The following is a 14798-nucleotide window of genomic DNA, read 5'->3' as shown; positions in this document are numbered from 1 at the left end:
GGCCCTCTCATACTAATATAATAATATATACCTAAGCTGTGCCATTTTATAGGAAATTCAAGCAAGAATTGCATTACTTGACATCTTTCAGAGAAAGAAGAAAAATTTAAAAGAAACTATTAAAAGAGAGAGGTCCTAGGTCTGGTGTCAGAGAAGGTGAAAAGCTGCAGATTCTAATGATTCTATATCCATGCGGCGGCCAGTAATGAGCACTGCCCCTGTCCCACTGTCCCACTGTCATGGGACCGGCGCTCTTGAACATCTTTATCGATGACATCTATGATGGAATTAAATACACCCTCAGCAAGTTTGCTGATGACACCAAGCTGAATGGTGCGATTGACATAAGGTAAGAAAGGGATGCCATTCAGAGGGAGCTCAGCAGTCTCAAAAGATGGGCCTGGGTGAATCTAATGAGGTTCAACATAACAAAGAGCAAGGTTTTGCACTTGAGCTGGAGGAATTGCAGGCATATACACAGACTGGGAGCAGCAATCCTTGAGAATGGCCCTGCAGAGAAGGACCTGGGGGTCCTGGTGGGTGAAAAATTTCACATGAGGCAGCAGTGTGCTCTTGCAGCTCAGAAAGCAAATAGAATCCTGGGCTCCATCAGAAGTAGGGTGGCCAGGGGGACAGGGAGGTGATTGTCCTTCCTGAGGTAGGCCCCATCTGAAGTACTGCATCCAGATCTGGGGCCCCCAGTACAAGAAAGACAGGGAGCTGTTAGAGTGGGCCCAGAGGAGGGCTACAAAAATGATCAAAATGACAAAAATGGAGCACCTCCCCTAAAAAGACAAGCTGAGGAAGCTGGGCCTGTTCAACATGGAAAAGAGAAGTCTGCGGGGTGACCTCATTGCAGCCTTCCAGTACCTAAAGGGAGCCTATAAAGCCTATAAACAGGAGGGGAGTCAACTCTTTACAAGGGTAGATAATGGCAGGAAAAGGGAAATAGTTTTGAGAAAGGAAAGATTTAGGTTGGGTATCAGGGAAGTTCTTTGTCCAAGTGAGGAATAAAGGATCATCTTGCCCACTGTCAGTAAGATCACCCCAGAGATCTCCATCCCAAACATTTCATTTCCTAATATGTACGGTCTCATGGGCCTTCACAAGAATCATTTCAACCCTGTCTTCTAATTTTTGTCTACTCAAACAGCTTGAGAAACAAAGGCAAGTTTTGCTTCTGTTAAGAGCCAAGCAAAAATATTGTAGGTCATGCGGTTCAGAGTACTGAACCAAAGAGACACTAAACAGCACAAACTATTTTATTGCTTTGTTACCTGCTGCGAGGCCAGACTTGTGTTATGAAGGTCAATAGCAGCAAGGGAGGGGACCCGGGACTCTGAAACAGTTTTATGTTCCTTTTTGAGATATCTGGGATGCCATCCTGCAAAATGCAACCAATGCATGTAAGGTTAAAGAAGCAAGATCTGACTGCTGCAGTGCACACTGCTTCCTGCCACTTAGCATCCAGGTTTAATTTAGAGGACATTAAAGCTCATACCTTCCACTCCTTTCAGTTCAGGGAGATGATTTAGTTCTGGCAAATGCACATCTGTCTTAGAGAATTCCCATTTTTTCTTGTTGGCCTGAAGGATGTTCTTTTCATTAGAGACCTCACGTAGACAGAGAAAAAACAAAGCTATTTTCAAGACTAAATCATATAGTTAAAGAAATCCATTCTGCTTAAATAGTTCACACATTACATACAACTGAACAAACACAGCAGAACAAACAAACAATAAGTACAACTAAAAAAGCAACGCTAATCATCTAAATGAAACTGCTTTCAAAGAGACAAAATACAACAGGAGAACGGCTCAGATTAGTTCTCTGTAAAAAGTCAAATATTGCTCTGACTTGGAAAAAACTATTTTCTAGATAATGCATGCAGTGGGGAACTTTGTATTTCACTTGTTTTCATTATCAACTTTATATGTATTTATGATGTGACAAAAGGAGACCCCAACAATGTTAAATCAAAATCCTAAACCTTGCTTCAACAGTGCAGCACAAATGGTCCATTTCCTGGACAGGCAAGACGTGGTGGATATACTCCATGTCTCACAAGTAACCTTGCTCCCTTCATGTAAAATCTTTGTCTTTCAACATAAAATGTTTCATATAGGAAAATAGTAACAAAGGATAAGGGATAACTAGGAAAAAAAAAAAAAAAAAAGGCTGAAGAAAATACTTTTTCCAGTTAGGAGTTATGGTGAAGACTGCAGCAAAAGAGATTACTGACAATAAAGCACAGATTTAATAATTCATTTTTTGCTTAGTCAAGGGGGAAGGGCATAAAACTTACCGAAGTCAAGCTTACACTGTAATGGCCTGCTGGAGAATGCTTCATTTGCTTTAAAAATGGTTTCAAGTAATTCTTACTCCTTTCATCAACTCTGTAATTACAAATGGCAATTATAAATACAAACAAGCATCAGACACCCAGAAACAGTCATTAGAAGGCCCACAGGGATCTTCTTCCTAGCTAGCTTCCTAGCTACAAGAAGGAGCAGGGAAGTGATTGTCCCCCTGTACTCAGCACTGGTGAGGCTGCACCTTGAGTTTTGAGGCCTCTCACTACAAGAAAGACATCCCAGGCCCTGGAGCATGTTCAGAGAAGGGCAATGGAGGTGGTGAGGAGTCTGGAGAAGTCTCTTGAGGAGCAGCAGAACAAACTGGAATTGTTAGTCTAGAGAAGAGAAGGCTCAGGGGAGATCTTATTGCTCTCTACAACTGTCTGAAAGGAGGTTGTGGCGAGGTGGGGATCAGCCTCTTCTCCTGTGTAACTAGCAATAGGGGAATGTCTTCAAGCTGCACCAGGGGTGGATGTCAGGAAAAAATTCTCCTCTGAAAAAGTGGTCAGGTGCTGGAACAGGCTGCCAAGGAAGGTGGTTGAGCCACCATCCCTGGAGGTGTTCAAGAAATGTTTAAATGTTGGATTACAGGATGCACTTTAGTGGAGAAATATTGGGGTAGGTGGATGTTTGGACTGGATGATATTGAAGGTCTTTTGCAACCTTGGTGATTCTACAATAGCACTGCAGGCACAGCTAACACAGAATTTTTGTCCAAAGGATAAGCCACAAGTTGAAGAAACACCTGCATTGCAGCTGTTGGCAGATTGCTGTTGTCCCATAGGGCTTTGCCAAATGCAGAAACACATAGACTCTCTGCATGGACCCTTAGAGCTGCTTGAGGTGAAACCAAGCTTTCAAACCCATGTACATACCATCCTTCACCCAAAAGCTGCTCCTCACTGCATCCTGCCCCAAATCCACATCACCACCCTGCAGTTCCCTCAGCACATTATTGTTTCTCAGCAACAAGATCAAAAGTAACATGTTTTTCTAGCTCTGTCCAAGTACCTGTAGTTACAGTTCCCAGGCACAGGCACCATCACAGACACGGTGGGAGAAACATTCTGGTTAATGGGAGGAATAACAATGCCTGCATTCTTGATGTAGTCCAAGTTGCTACTGGAATCTTTCAGGTTGGTTTGAGAGCATATTTTGAATGGGTTGATTGCACTGTCATAGAGGGAGCTCAGGTTGGAAGTTCGCTCTGCTTTCTCTCCATCAGGTTTAGAACACTTCACCTTGAACATCTTCACATTTCTGCTCTTTGAGTCAGTGTTGAAATCCTGTTTGGGAAGATGAGCATCATGTTTCTCTTAGAGTTACATTCAAAAAATAACTTAGAGCTGTACATGGAGGAAACAATTCAAAAGCCTAAGCCTGCACAACTCTGTAAGGATCTGATGGAGATGGAGTTGGTTTAAGTAGTGTGATAGAAAACCTGTCTTCCATTAAAGATGAAAAGAGGAAACTTGTCAGGGATCCAGCACTCTCTGTAAATAAGTCACCCTGAACTTGGAGCTGGAAGCGATGGAGGAAGAACAGCCATATCATGTGTCACTTCTAAAGAAATAGGAACCAAGCCCAGTGTCACCTCAGTGCAACTCTGAAGCCTCCAGTCCTTCACATCTGGTTGAAAGCAAAATATGCAGTTTTGGAGACAAAACTCTAACACGGGTAAGCAGCTGCACAGAACCATGTTTTGCTGATTCAACATGACTTGCACTTCCAAACTGGTTTTCCTTACGGTTCTCTATTTGCAAGTAACTGCATTGTAATGTGCTTTATTGACAAGGAAGGCTCAAATAGCCACCTGCAGACTGTCCAGCCAGGCACCAGAGCAACTTGTAGCAGCCAGTCAGAATCAAAGGCATAGAAAATCTACATACCAGCCTGCTTGTTGTACTGCAGTGAGCATCAGAGCTGAAGGGCACAGGCCCCATGCCCTGCTTAAACTCACAGAGAGGTGAGGAGCTTCTCTGGCACAACTTTTATCTAGCCATTTTTTTAAAAAAAAATTATTTATTTATTTTTTTAATGAAATATAAAACTGTGTCTATATTTTTGCTAAGCAATTAAACTACATCACAGACTTATGTAATCATTTTAAAAGATGAAAAAAATACAGGTTTGGAGAGTGAAAAGGAAATAAAAATTGACTAACCTGTACGCCAAGCATCTTTCTTTCTTCTACAGCATCATCTTTATCCTTTCTGCTGATTTTTGATTTGTTTTGTAATTGATGGTCTCTGGCTTCTTTGTGAATCCTTAATTTAAGGTCCTGAGAAAATCTACTTAACATATCATAATGGGAAAGGAAAAAGGAAAAGGCTTCTGTTAGTCTAAGTAACAGTATCAGTGTTCAGCCCAAGCTGCAATAACCTTCCAAATAATGAAACAAACAATGCACTTGTATGCAATGAGAAGCCAATAAAGTAAATGTTCTCCATTAAAATAAAATCTTACATATGCACACTTTTGTTTTCACAGCAATAAAGGTGGTTGTATCCCAGTCTGATGTATACGTACACACTGAATACAGTGCAAGACAATACTAGTCAATATGCTGTGACATGAGGCACAAACTGACAAATTCATGTCATGAAAATGGAATATGGTAAACGTGCTACTGCAGTGTGTTCCCATCTAACTGTCCCCCCCATTTTTGGGAAGGCTCAAACCAAACAAAGCTAGGACACTCAAACCACCTGCTTTGCAAACCCGGCACACAATCTTAAAGCTCAGTTGCTTAAATTCCTTTTAATCTTGTCCCGTTTTGAGTAAGAAATGTACCATTCACCTTTCAGCAAATCCATCCTTGTTAAAGAAATCGCTCTGCAAGAGTTCAGCGCAGGATGGTCTTTTGTCTGGGTCAATCTGCAAACACTTCTGTTAAACCAACACAAACAGTAGAAGGCAGAAATGAAACAAAGGCTTCAGCATTCCCAGATAATGTCAAGAAAAACAGCTGCAAAGCTTCTATAGCCTGCTACAATGGAGATGGTCCTGAGAAATGTACCTTTTTCCACACAAAAAAATAAATATTTGCTGCTATATCCACTGAAATCAATAACACAAAAACAAATAGCCTACCTGCCAAACAAATAATCCACCTCCCAGCAAACTTCTCATTTTCAATTCTAGTCATTTGGCTAAGGCTTTAGAAGCTGGTTTGATTGCAGGACATTTAAAATACATTCAAGTGTCTCATAGGTTATTTTAGTTACCCAGCATATTCCAGACAATTGTCTGAAAGCAGGAAAATTCTTCAGAATCAGACACAAGGCTGCATGCTTCCTAGCTCCCACTCAAGTGCATGTCTGGGTGCCATATCACCCAGTCCTATCTGCTTGCAGTGCTTCCACCAGGAGGTGGAGAGAGGATTGGCAGTATTGGCTGTATCACACAGCTGTGTTAGCAAGGAAACAGTAAGGGGCCACTTATTATCTATAGCACGCTACAAGTCCTCCTCCTCAGAGGAAGTGCAGCAGCCCCTGTGGAGCTGTAGATGACTAGCTCAGCCTTCGCCATTACCCAGGAGAGAAGCTGTTCTCACAGAACTACCAGCCCAAGCAGCTGATTATTGCATAGGTTGTTAAGTCAGCCTAACAGCGCTAGCTCTTTTTGCAGGCTGCATTCAGTTCCCCATGGCAAGTGACAAGTGTCTAACAAAGGCACAAAATTCTAAGGAGAACCACTCACCTCTCCATGAAAGTTCCAAAATGATCTGCTACTTACCTTGGCTAAATCTAGCACCGAAGCAGAGAGCTTAGGATATCGTCTGTCCAGAGATTCAACTTCTTTCACTTCAGGCAACCTCATGCCAGCAAAGAGGGGATTTTTACAGAATAACTCCTGGTGTCTTGGAATTAAATTACCTGGAATCACACAACCAAAGCAGCCAAATGGAAGAAATGCCATCCTGAGAATGCTCAAGAGGATGAGATACTGAGTTAAAAGAATTATAAGGGATACAATCTGGGTGATTCTTTCCATTCAAGAACCATGAATACACTCTGTAGTAACAAAGCTCCTAGCTTTCCCCCTTTGTAAAACGTACTAAGAAATCATGCTCTCAGAAACACTTCAGCACACATCTATGTCTTCACATCTTTCTTCCCCCATCAAGACTTATTTAACCACTTAATTAGCAGACAGGCACTGAGAGTCTGACAGACTGTTCTCACCCAGGCATCTGGTGATATGGTAGAGCTGGTCAATGTCTGAATCTCCAGGGAACAGGGGCTCTCCTGTGAGCATTTCTGTTACCAGACAGCCAATAGCCCAGATATCCACAGCCCTGGAAGAAAAACATCCCAGATCAGCACAGCTATCTTGATAGCTTGCTCAGATCTTGAAGGCTGAGCATCCAGCAAGTTACAAGCCCTGTGGGCAGCTCTGACCCCATACACAGCAAGACAGCTGTTTTCCAAGCTTGCACGTGCTCTGATGAATACCAAGGATTCAGCTCTTGAAGAAGGCAAACACTAACAGGAGTCTGACTAATCTGAAATTCAGTTCTAAACCCCAATGCTTTCAAATTTCTAATGCTGACTAATACATTAGAAAAATCTTGTCCTTTGGAGAACACAAAACTTTTCTTTCTGCAGGCACTTGCTCTTCTGAAGGATTTGCTAAAAATGGACTTTAGGTAACACAGGACATTTATAAGCATACAGGGATGTACAAACCTGTGAATGGCAGTTTAATTTCTGACGTCGTTTTGCAGCACTAGAGATTCCAGTAAGAAAAACTCATGCATCACACCTCCTCCTTCCTGAAATACTTTTCTCAGCATGTCTGGAGTGATTTCTCTGCCTCCAAGCCAGGACCAGCTGCACAGGGGGGAAATGCCTCCTCCAATACTAGCACTGGCAACCAAAAAGCTCCTGTAGACAACAGACTAGGGATGCTGGTGGCTCAGTCTCTTTCTGCTCTTCTGAGCCAGAAAAACCTAACACTGGCAGTAGTTAGCTCCACAGAGACAGGGAGAAGAGGAAGGCTCAGACCTTCACAAATAATTAACAAGTATGAGACCCTCAAAAAACAGAGCACCCCCACAAACCCCAAACCCTTCTGCAGCCCAGCCAGTCTCCTACCTGCCATATTTCGTGTCTCCCACCAGCAGCTCTGGAGCTCTGTACCATCGAGTTGCCACATAGTCCGTGTAAACTTCCCCAGAAGCTGCCAGTGTGCGAGCAAAACCAAAGTCACAGAGTTTTACCACGCCTGACTGGGAGACCAGTATGTTCTCTGGTTTAATATCCCGATGTATTATCTGCACAGAGAAAAAAAACAAGTAATTTTCCCACAAGCAACCAGCCAGCCCACCAGAAATAGAAGCTTTCTTATATTCAGGTAAAAAAAATTGCAGGCATGGGAAATACATGAAGTCTACATAAGACAGCTATGTCACACAGACAAGGACAAAGTGCCAACCCAAGGGCACAAAAACTTCAGTTTTTGCACAGAGGTGTTAATTTCATGTATTTCTCTCATATATTTACCATCGATATTTTACAGAGTTTATTATCCTTAAGAACTGGCCCTGATCACAAATTAAAAAGCTGTAAGTGTTGCAAAGGCAACAAGCACATCCCGCAATTAAACGTGAAGAGTATTTTAGGAATACTTGAGACAGTTTCCCCAGTATTGAAAGAAATATATATGGATAGTTACATGGTCATGACTAAAAAGCAAGCCCGTATATTTATACAGACGCTATCAGAAACAAGCTTTTGAAAGAGAAACCATCTCCCTCTGTCAGAAGAAAGTCAGTGAGGTGATTTTGATTCCTTGGACTTCTGCATCCTCTCTCAGATGAACTCTCACAGCGGTCACAGACAGACCAATGCATGAACTGGTACCAGGCTATGGCATTTTGTGTGAAACTCAGTCAGGCCCTTCTGCTCTACTTCCTTCTTCCAGCCAAAACTTTATTTCTCTAAGTTTTCCTAAGCCTCACAAACGCACATCCCTGTATCCATCCATTCGAGGTTAACTGCAGAGCTGATTTCTCAGGCATACTTACGTTCTGGCTGTGACAAAACGCTATTCCTCTCAAAATCTGAAATAAGTATTTCCGAACCCTGTTGTAGTCTAGTCCATGTGGAAATGCCTCAAGATCATCAAGCACCGTGTGATCCACAAATTCAAACACCAGATACCACCGTTTCTTCTTTTTATACACTTCCAGCAGGCTCACAAGATTCTCATGCCTCAGTTGCTGTTACGAAACAGGAAACATTTTGTGAGAGCATGAAAGCATTTAATGGGTAAACTAAGACCAGATGCCCTTAACTGCAGCCCAGCCAGTGCCAAGTGCTCTTCTTGCGGTAGCACCCACAGTCCTTTGTTCCTAAAACTAATTCACTGATCTTTCCATAACTCTTTCCCTCCCCCCCCTTTTTTTAAAGTAACCTGAAAGATTTCCACCACCTCATATATGCATAGACATTTTTTTGGTCCACAGAAATAACTCAAATACCAGATAAGACATTTCACTTGCAAAAAGCAATAAACACAGCTTGCTCCTTTCACACTGGACTGTATCTGTGACTCAACTTTCTTTACAGGATGTCCTCCTGAAGGTAACCCTGCACTATGCTGCCACTTCTCTCAGAGCAGAGCACAGTGCAACTCTAGCTGCCCCTTCCAGATATATTTCAAAGGCCTGCAGAAGACAGTGGTCACCATTTGTTTGATAAAACTTTGTGCTACTCCAGCACAAATTCATCTTTACCCCATTTTTTCCAAGAGGTTTTGCTCTTCCTTACTTTCTCTTCTAGCTCCTTGTTTCTACAATCTCTTCCATTCTCACTTCAGTGAAAAAACAAAAGCAGCTGCACTGCCTCTGTTCTACTTAGCTGCCAGTTCATCGCCACTTAAAATCTCATTATCTTATATTTTCTAAGAAAGCTATTCAAAGGCTTTTCTTTTAAGCTCCCACAGTACCCACAGCATTTCTGTCGGCGCTGTCTGCTTGTGCACATTACAGCAGAATGCGCCAGAATACAAGTACGTTGAATGGATAAAAGGAAAGTCCAGCATTCCTCGAGCCCTCAGTTAACAATTAAAGACCAATTAAACCTAGTGGATTCTGAGCAAAAGGTGACAGGCCGAAGATTTGAAGGTTTTATTGTAAAAGGATTTTTAAGAGCATGTGTATATTGTTGTGCAGGAGGGGAAGAAGGAAATGAGAAAAAGATTCTAAAGAGAAAATAAAGCAGCTCTGTTTTCTAGTTGCTTTGTTATCTCATTTTGATCAGGCCAAATTCCATCTCCAGTCTGTTACACAATTGTAACACCAAAACAGCCCCTGCTACAGTATGGAGTTGTTTATCAGCTTGGAGACTAGCAGGGAAATGCCACTGTCACAGGAGGCTGCCTGAAGGCAGCACCCCTCAGGGAGTGTGCCCAAGGGAGACACAATAAGACTGCAGAGCACGGGTACTTGTATGGCAAGTGCTCAGCTGACAGAGAAGTGCAGCCAAACTGCAGCAGAGAGCTGGTGGGCAGAAGGCTCAGAGACCCTGATTTATGAGGTCTGAAAAACAAAGATGATCAATTAGAAATCTGAGAGAAGGACACAGTATTCTCTTAACTTTATGGTCAGAACAACACCAGAAGTCGCTCATTACAGTTCATACCTCACAGCTTGGTACCTCTGTCTGAGTGAGCTTTCAACTGCCCAAACACCAGAACGGAGAGGAAAAATGAGAAAAGGGGTTCACAGGGAACACACAAGTTAAGAAGCTACAAGATTAAATTCCTACGTAGTTATCCTTGTTGCGTGAGGTTATTTGTTGAGCTAAACATGGAAATGTTCCCTTGCTAGGTTTCCATTTACCCAGGAAAACAAGTTAATTTCCAGTGCACCTGGGAGGCAGTATGTGCTCTGACTCAGTAACTAAGCAAGGCTTGTCAGCAGATCATGTATAATCCAGGCACACACAGACTGGCTTTAAATGTGTTTGAGGGAACAGTGCTTATAGCTGCTGGCTGCATTGAGCTCCAGAACATACCTTCCTATTAACCTTAAATGCTCTTGTAGTGGAGGGAAAGATCACTTTTTTTTCCCCTCTGCCTAACACAGGGAATACAGTCTAACAGACTTGGCTAGAGCTGCTTGTGGAAGCCAACCGCAGTGGAGGAGGTGCACATTACCACCCCACCAGCTGGGGAAAGGCCCAGAAACACCCCAACTACACTCTCCTTTGCTCCTTCAGAAGACAGAACAGCCACCACCTAAAACTTTCACATGTGCCCATGGACAGACACACGTGCACAGAGGCAGGTACACTCTGAACACAACACTTTAAGACACCGAGGAATCTAACAGCTCTTTATGGCAAAGCTGTACGTATCTCTGTGGAGCTCAAGGAAGAAGAAAAATGCTGCTGCTACTGCTAGAGGTTACAGTGGAGAATGCAAGACTGAAAGGAGTCAAAAAAGCAAGCAGAAGCATGGATGCGTGTCCTGGCGCAGAATCTAACCCTGCACTCTTATCTCATGCAGGAGCTCATTAGAAAAACACAGCAAAATAATCTTGCAGTGAAGCAACAGGAACACGCAAAAGTCTCCTATAAAAAACAGAGCCAAGAGAGGGAGCAGGAGACCACTTGACAAAGCACTGAAGAGCACACACACAAGCTTCATCCACCTGAAGCTCCCAGATATTTTTCCAGCATACCTCCAGCCTGCAAAGAACCCTTAATGACCTAACCACGCAGTGAGACTGCACAGCCTGCCACCACGTAGTGCCACTGACAAGAAGCCACCAGGCAGAAGCACAACTGGACATGTAGGTGAGCACAGAACACCTACAGCTGATGACACTCAAATAGCAGGAGCCATAATGTCAGCTGGCTGCAGCCTAACCATAAGCTTCAGTGAGTGGGGAGCTTGCCCTCCCCCAGCCACTTGCAGGTAGTTCAAGCCTGCCAAGAAAGCACCACAAAAAACCAGCATATTGCTAGCAGCAAATGGTGCTGGGATCCAGTCTGCTTAGGCCTGCTGTCACCTGGTCAGGTCACTGCTTACCCACAGGTTATATAAACAACATAATCAAGAGCAGCAAGGTGCTGCCTGAGGTACATGAGGCAGAGCTCCCACCAGGAGGGAACGAAGACCTTGTAACTCACTTCTTTGTGTTTTTACCTGCTGAATGTGGGGCACGTAAATGTGCTTCTAAGGGCCAGCAGCACTTAGCAAGAGGGGCAGCAGCTGTGCGAGGCTGCAGCTGTAGGCCAAGGGAACCTACTGCATCTTAGCTGCCTGTGGGAACACAGAAATGGATCAAGTCTCCTATGGTTTGGGCATTGTTATTCATGCTGAGGTACAGAGTAACCCTTTTAAAATAGCTTTCAAAACTGACCCAGTGTGAAATTCACACTCGGCCTGTACCTTTTCCCTAAACATTGCACTGTAAAGGACACCGCAGCAGGCTCAGCAGGCAGTGCTCTCCCCAGAGCCTGCCAGTCTCTATGGGAAGGTTTGAAGCCCCTCCATCAGTTCTGAGCCACTGCCACATTCATCACACAAACACTCTGATCACAGACACACGGCTGTACACTCTGCTAAGAGGAGACATTTGCCTTCCTGATTCAGGATTCAGTCATTACAGTGAACACTGACACAAAGCTGTCCCAGACGGACCTGCCCTAAAGCGCAGCCTCCCCTCGGCCCACTCACCTTCAGCAGTTTGATCTCCCGCACGGCGATCTTCCTCACTGCCGCGTTATCCTCGCTCTCCAGGAACTTTTTGACAGCCACCACCTGCCCGCTCTCCTTATTCCTGCACCTGCTCACCACCCCGTAGCTGCCCTCCCCGATGAGGCCCAGCACCTGGTACTTCTCCATCACCTGCAGGAGAAGCTCGACCAGGCCGCAGCCGGGGGGGGCGACGAGCCCGGGCCGAAGGGCCACCGTCACCGGGGCAACGGCAGCCGCCCGCTGTAACGCCCACGGGTGGAGACGAGCGCCCAGCCGCGGGGTCACCGCTGCTTCGTGTGCCCGCCCCGGGGCGGGGCCTCCGCGGCCAGACACCGCCTTACCGCTGCGGCGGGGAGCGGGTGGAAGCGGCGGTACCGCTCGGGTTGTTTGTCGGCTGTGGGGAGCTGATTTTGCTCTGGAAACACGGCTGGTGCGTGCGTATTGCCGACAGCTGGGGAAGGCTGTACGCGGAATGGCTTGGGATGGAAGGCACCTTAAAGCACATCCAGCTCCAGCCCTCTGCCATGGGCAGGGTTGCCGCCCGCTAGGTCGGGTTGCCCAGGATCCCATCCAGCTTGGCTTTGAACGCCTCCAGGGATGGGGCACCACGGCCCCTGTGGGCGGCTTTGCCACTGCCTCACTGCCATCTGAGCAAATAATTTCCTCCTGACACCTACCCTAAGTTCCCCCTCTCTTAGCTTAAAGCCATGTCCGCTTTGGAAATGGTCTTGTTCTTCTCTGCTTTTCATCTGGCTTTTTCATGTCCTCAAAGCCGCTACTGTGGGGACTTAAATACACTAATTCACATCTTCAGATTTCAGATCTCTGCTTTGGTGCTTTGAAAAAGCTAAAGCAACAACAACAAAGGCAAAAAGCCCTTTTCAGGCATAAAACATTTCAACTATTTGTCCCATCAAGTGAAGTAGTGTGAAGTGTTTCCCGATGTGCTTCACAATAGTTTTTGACCTTGTCATGCCTTGAATTAGAAGTTAATCTTCAACTGGATAATGATTCTCGAGATTATCATCTCTTCACCATCCCCAAATAGTGTGAGGAGGGGCAGGAGATGCAAGGAAGAGGGAGGAGAAATCTAAGTGGCAATTGACATAAACTAACAAAACCAAAATGTAACAAAGCAACCAGCAGTGACAACTTTTCCTGCAGTTTCTTTTTCTCTCCCAGTGCCCGCATTTCTTGGGTCCCTTCTGATTTAATGTCCCTGTCACGCTTTCAGTAGAGATGCACATAGTATCTCTACTGCATTTTGAAGAAGCTGCCTCCCAGAAGATCAGGACCACTATACAAGATGCCCACTATTTTTTCTTATGCCCTCCTATGTATTGATATGAAGAATGTCAAATGCATGCCTATGTATTATTTCCTGTTGCTTTTTCTGCAGAACCTTTCCCTGTGCTGGCTGCAGCAATAGTGAGGAGCAGGATGAGATTTGTCAGAAGGGGGTGTCCCATGAGCCCATTGCATGGGGTGTGATCTGTAAGCGGGAACATGTATCAGCCTTTCTCTAGGTGCCTGCATATTTATGCATGTTCAAATACTTACATTTCCCCTATTAATGGTAGATGATTTACAGGAGCACAGAGATGGCTCCCCAACAGGCAGTTTATGAGCTGTATGACCTCGGTTTTTTAAGGGTTGCCCTTGAGCAGCAAAGGTTTCCACTACTTTCAATGGCCGTTCAGCATGAGAGTCTAGGTAAGATCTGGCTGCACAGGAGAGAATTTCCAGGTTACCTCAGGCAAACCTTGAGGCATTAGAGGGGAAAAATGCCTTCCCTTCACATGGGTGGTGCCAAACATCTGAACTCTTCATCAATCTGTCTAAGCCTCACAGGAGAAAAAATAAAAGTGGTACAAAGACTGGCAATCATGAGTGAGGGGCTATCTCACAAATGCTCAGGGGAGATAACCCAGTCAGGCAGGGAAGCAGGTTTGACACAGAACGCAATGAGCCTTCAAAGGGAGACCACCAGGGTTAGGGTCACCTGAAGAACCACACAGCAGTACTGGGAGAGAAAGGGAAAGAAACTCCACAACCTGTGCAGCTCTGCTCTCTGCAGATTTTAACTCTGCAATATAAACTGTACTGACCCCAGTCAAATACCTCCTGTGCAGCCAAGTGGTGAGAAGGGCAAACACAAGTGACGTGAATTCAAGTTTCCTGTTGCTGCAAGGGCAGCAGCCAGATGGGGAATCTTCCAGTCAGTTCCAGCCACTCTTGCCAGCAACAGACACACACAGCCTCCACTCAGTCATAAGGATGTCCTTATGGGATGATTTCTGGCCATTCTCTTCTCCAAGCACCCAGGTTTCACTGAACAGTTTTCAGGGAAGAGTATTTCTGCTGACACAGAGCTAGAAAACAGAGATGCTGGGAGACCTTGCCAGATGGCTGACTTTTTTTTCCCCCCTCTGGGTACAATATTGAATGCCCTCTATTTAGCAAACCATTCAGCATTTGGCCCACACAAACCTCAAATGATACCTTCTCACCTGAAGGCAATAAAAAGCATTTTACCTCCCTTCATGCAACAAGACTGTTACTTTAAAAGCCTCTTCAATTTTAAACATAGTAATTAACTGGCCCAGTCATCAAATTCAGACTATGCTCAGAGCTATTATCTGCTTCAGCTCCTCTTTCCAATCCATGAAGGACCTAACACTAGCCATTCCTCTAAACAAAAAAAAGCACCTTGGACTTAACACAGAAGGA

At 44.7% G+C, this 14798-nt stretch overlaps 1 protein-coding gene across 4 annotated transcripts in view; it reads right to left on the bottom strand.

The window, feature by feature from the left end:
* The window catches only part of CDKL2 (cyclin dependent kinase like 2), a 30443-nt gene extending 17917 nt beyond the window's left edge, over positions 1–12526 (bottom strand). Inside the window, exons 1-12 of one of the 4 annotated variants that reach the window (XM_072334367.1) lie at positions 12048–12349; positions 8386–8580; positions 7454–7632; positions 6542–6654; positions 6093–6232; positions 5155–5243; positions 4519–4645; positions 3366–3640; positions 2306–2396; positions 1502–1613; positions 1278–1384; positions 3–277 (exon numbers count right to left, since the gene is read on the bottom strand). In XM_072334367.1, coding sequence (XP_072190468.1) covers positions 107–277; positions 1278–1384; positions 1502–1613; positions 2306–2396; positions 3366–3640; positions 4519–4645; positions 5155–5243; positions 6093–6232; positions 6542–6654; positions 7454–7632; positions 8386–8580; positions 12048–12215 — 1767 coding nt within the window. In that variant the 5' untranslated portion in view covers positions 12216–12349 and the 3' untranslated portion in view covers positions 3–106. Of the gene's footprint in view, positions 1–2; positions 278–320; positions 690–1277; positions 1385–1501; positions 1614–2305; positions 2397–3365; positions 3641–4518; positions 4646–5154; positions 5244–6092; positions 6233–6541; positions 6655–7453; positions 7633–8385; positions 8581–12047 lie in introns of those variants that run through there. The other 3 variants (XM_072334371.1, XM_072334368.1, XM_072334369.1) reach the window with 3 other exon arrangements.
* Between the last annotated feature and the right edge of the window lie 2272 nt (positions 12527–14798).

This window comes from Excalfactoria chinensis, chromosome 4 (assembly GCF_039878825.1).
Source record: "Excalfactoria chinensis isolate bCotChi1 chromosome 4, bCotChi1.hap2, whole genome shotgun sequence".
Taxonomy (NCBI): domain Eukaryota; kingdom Metazoa; phylum Chordata; class Aves; order Galliformes; family Phasianidae; genus Excalfactoria; species Excalfactoria chinensis.
The sequence above is the reverse complement of the archived record's forward strand: the minus strand, read 5'-3'. Positions and strand labels throughout refer to the sequence as shown.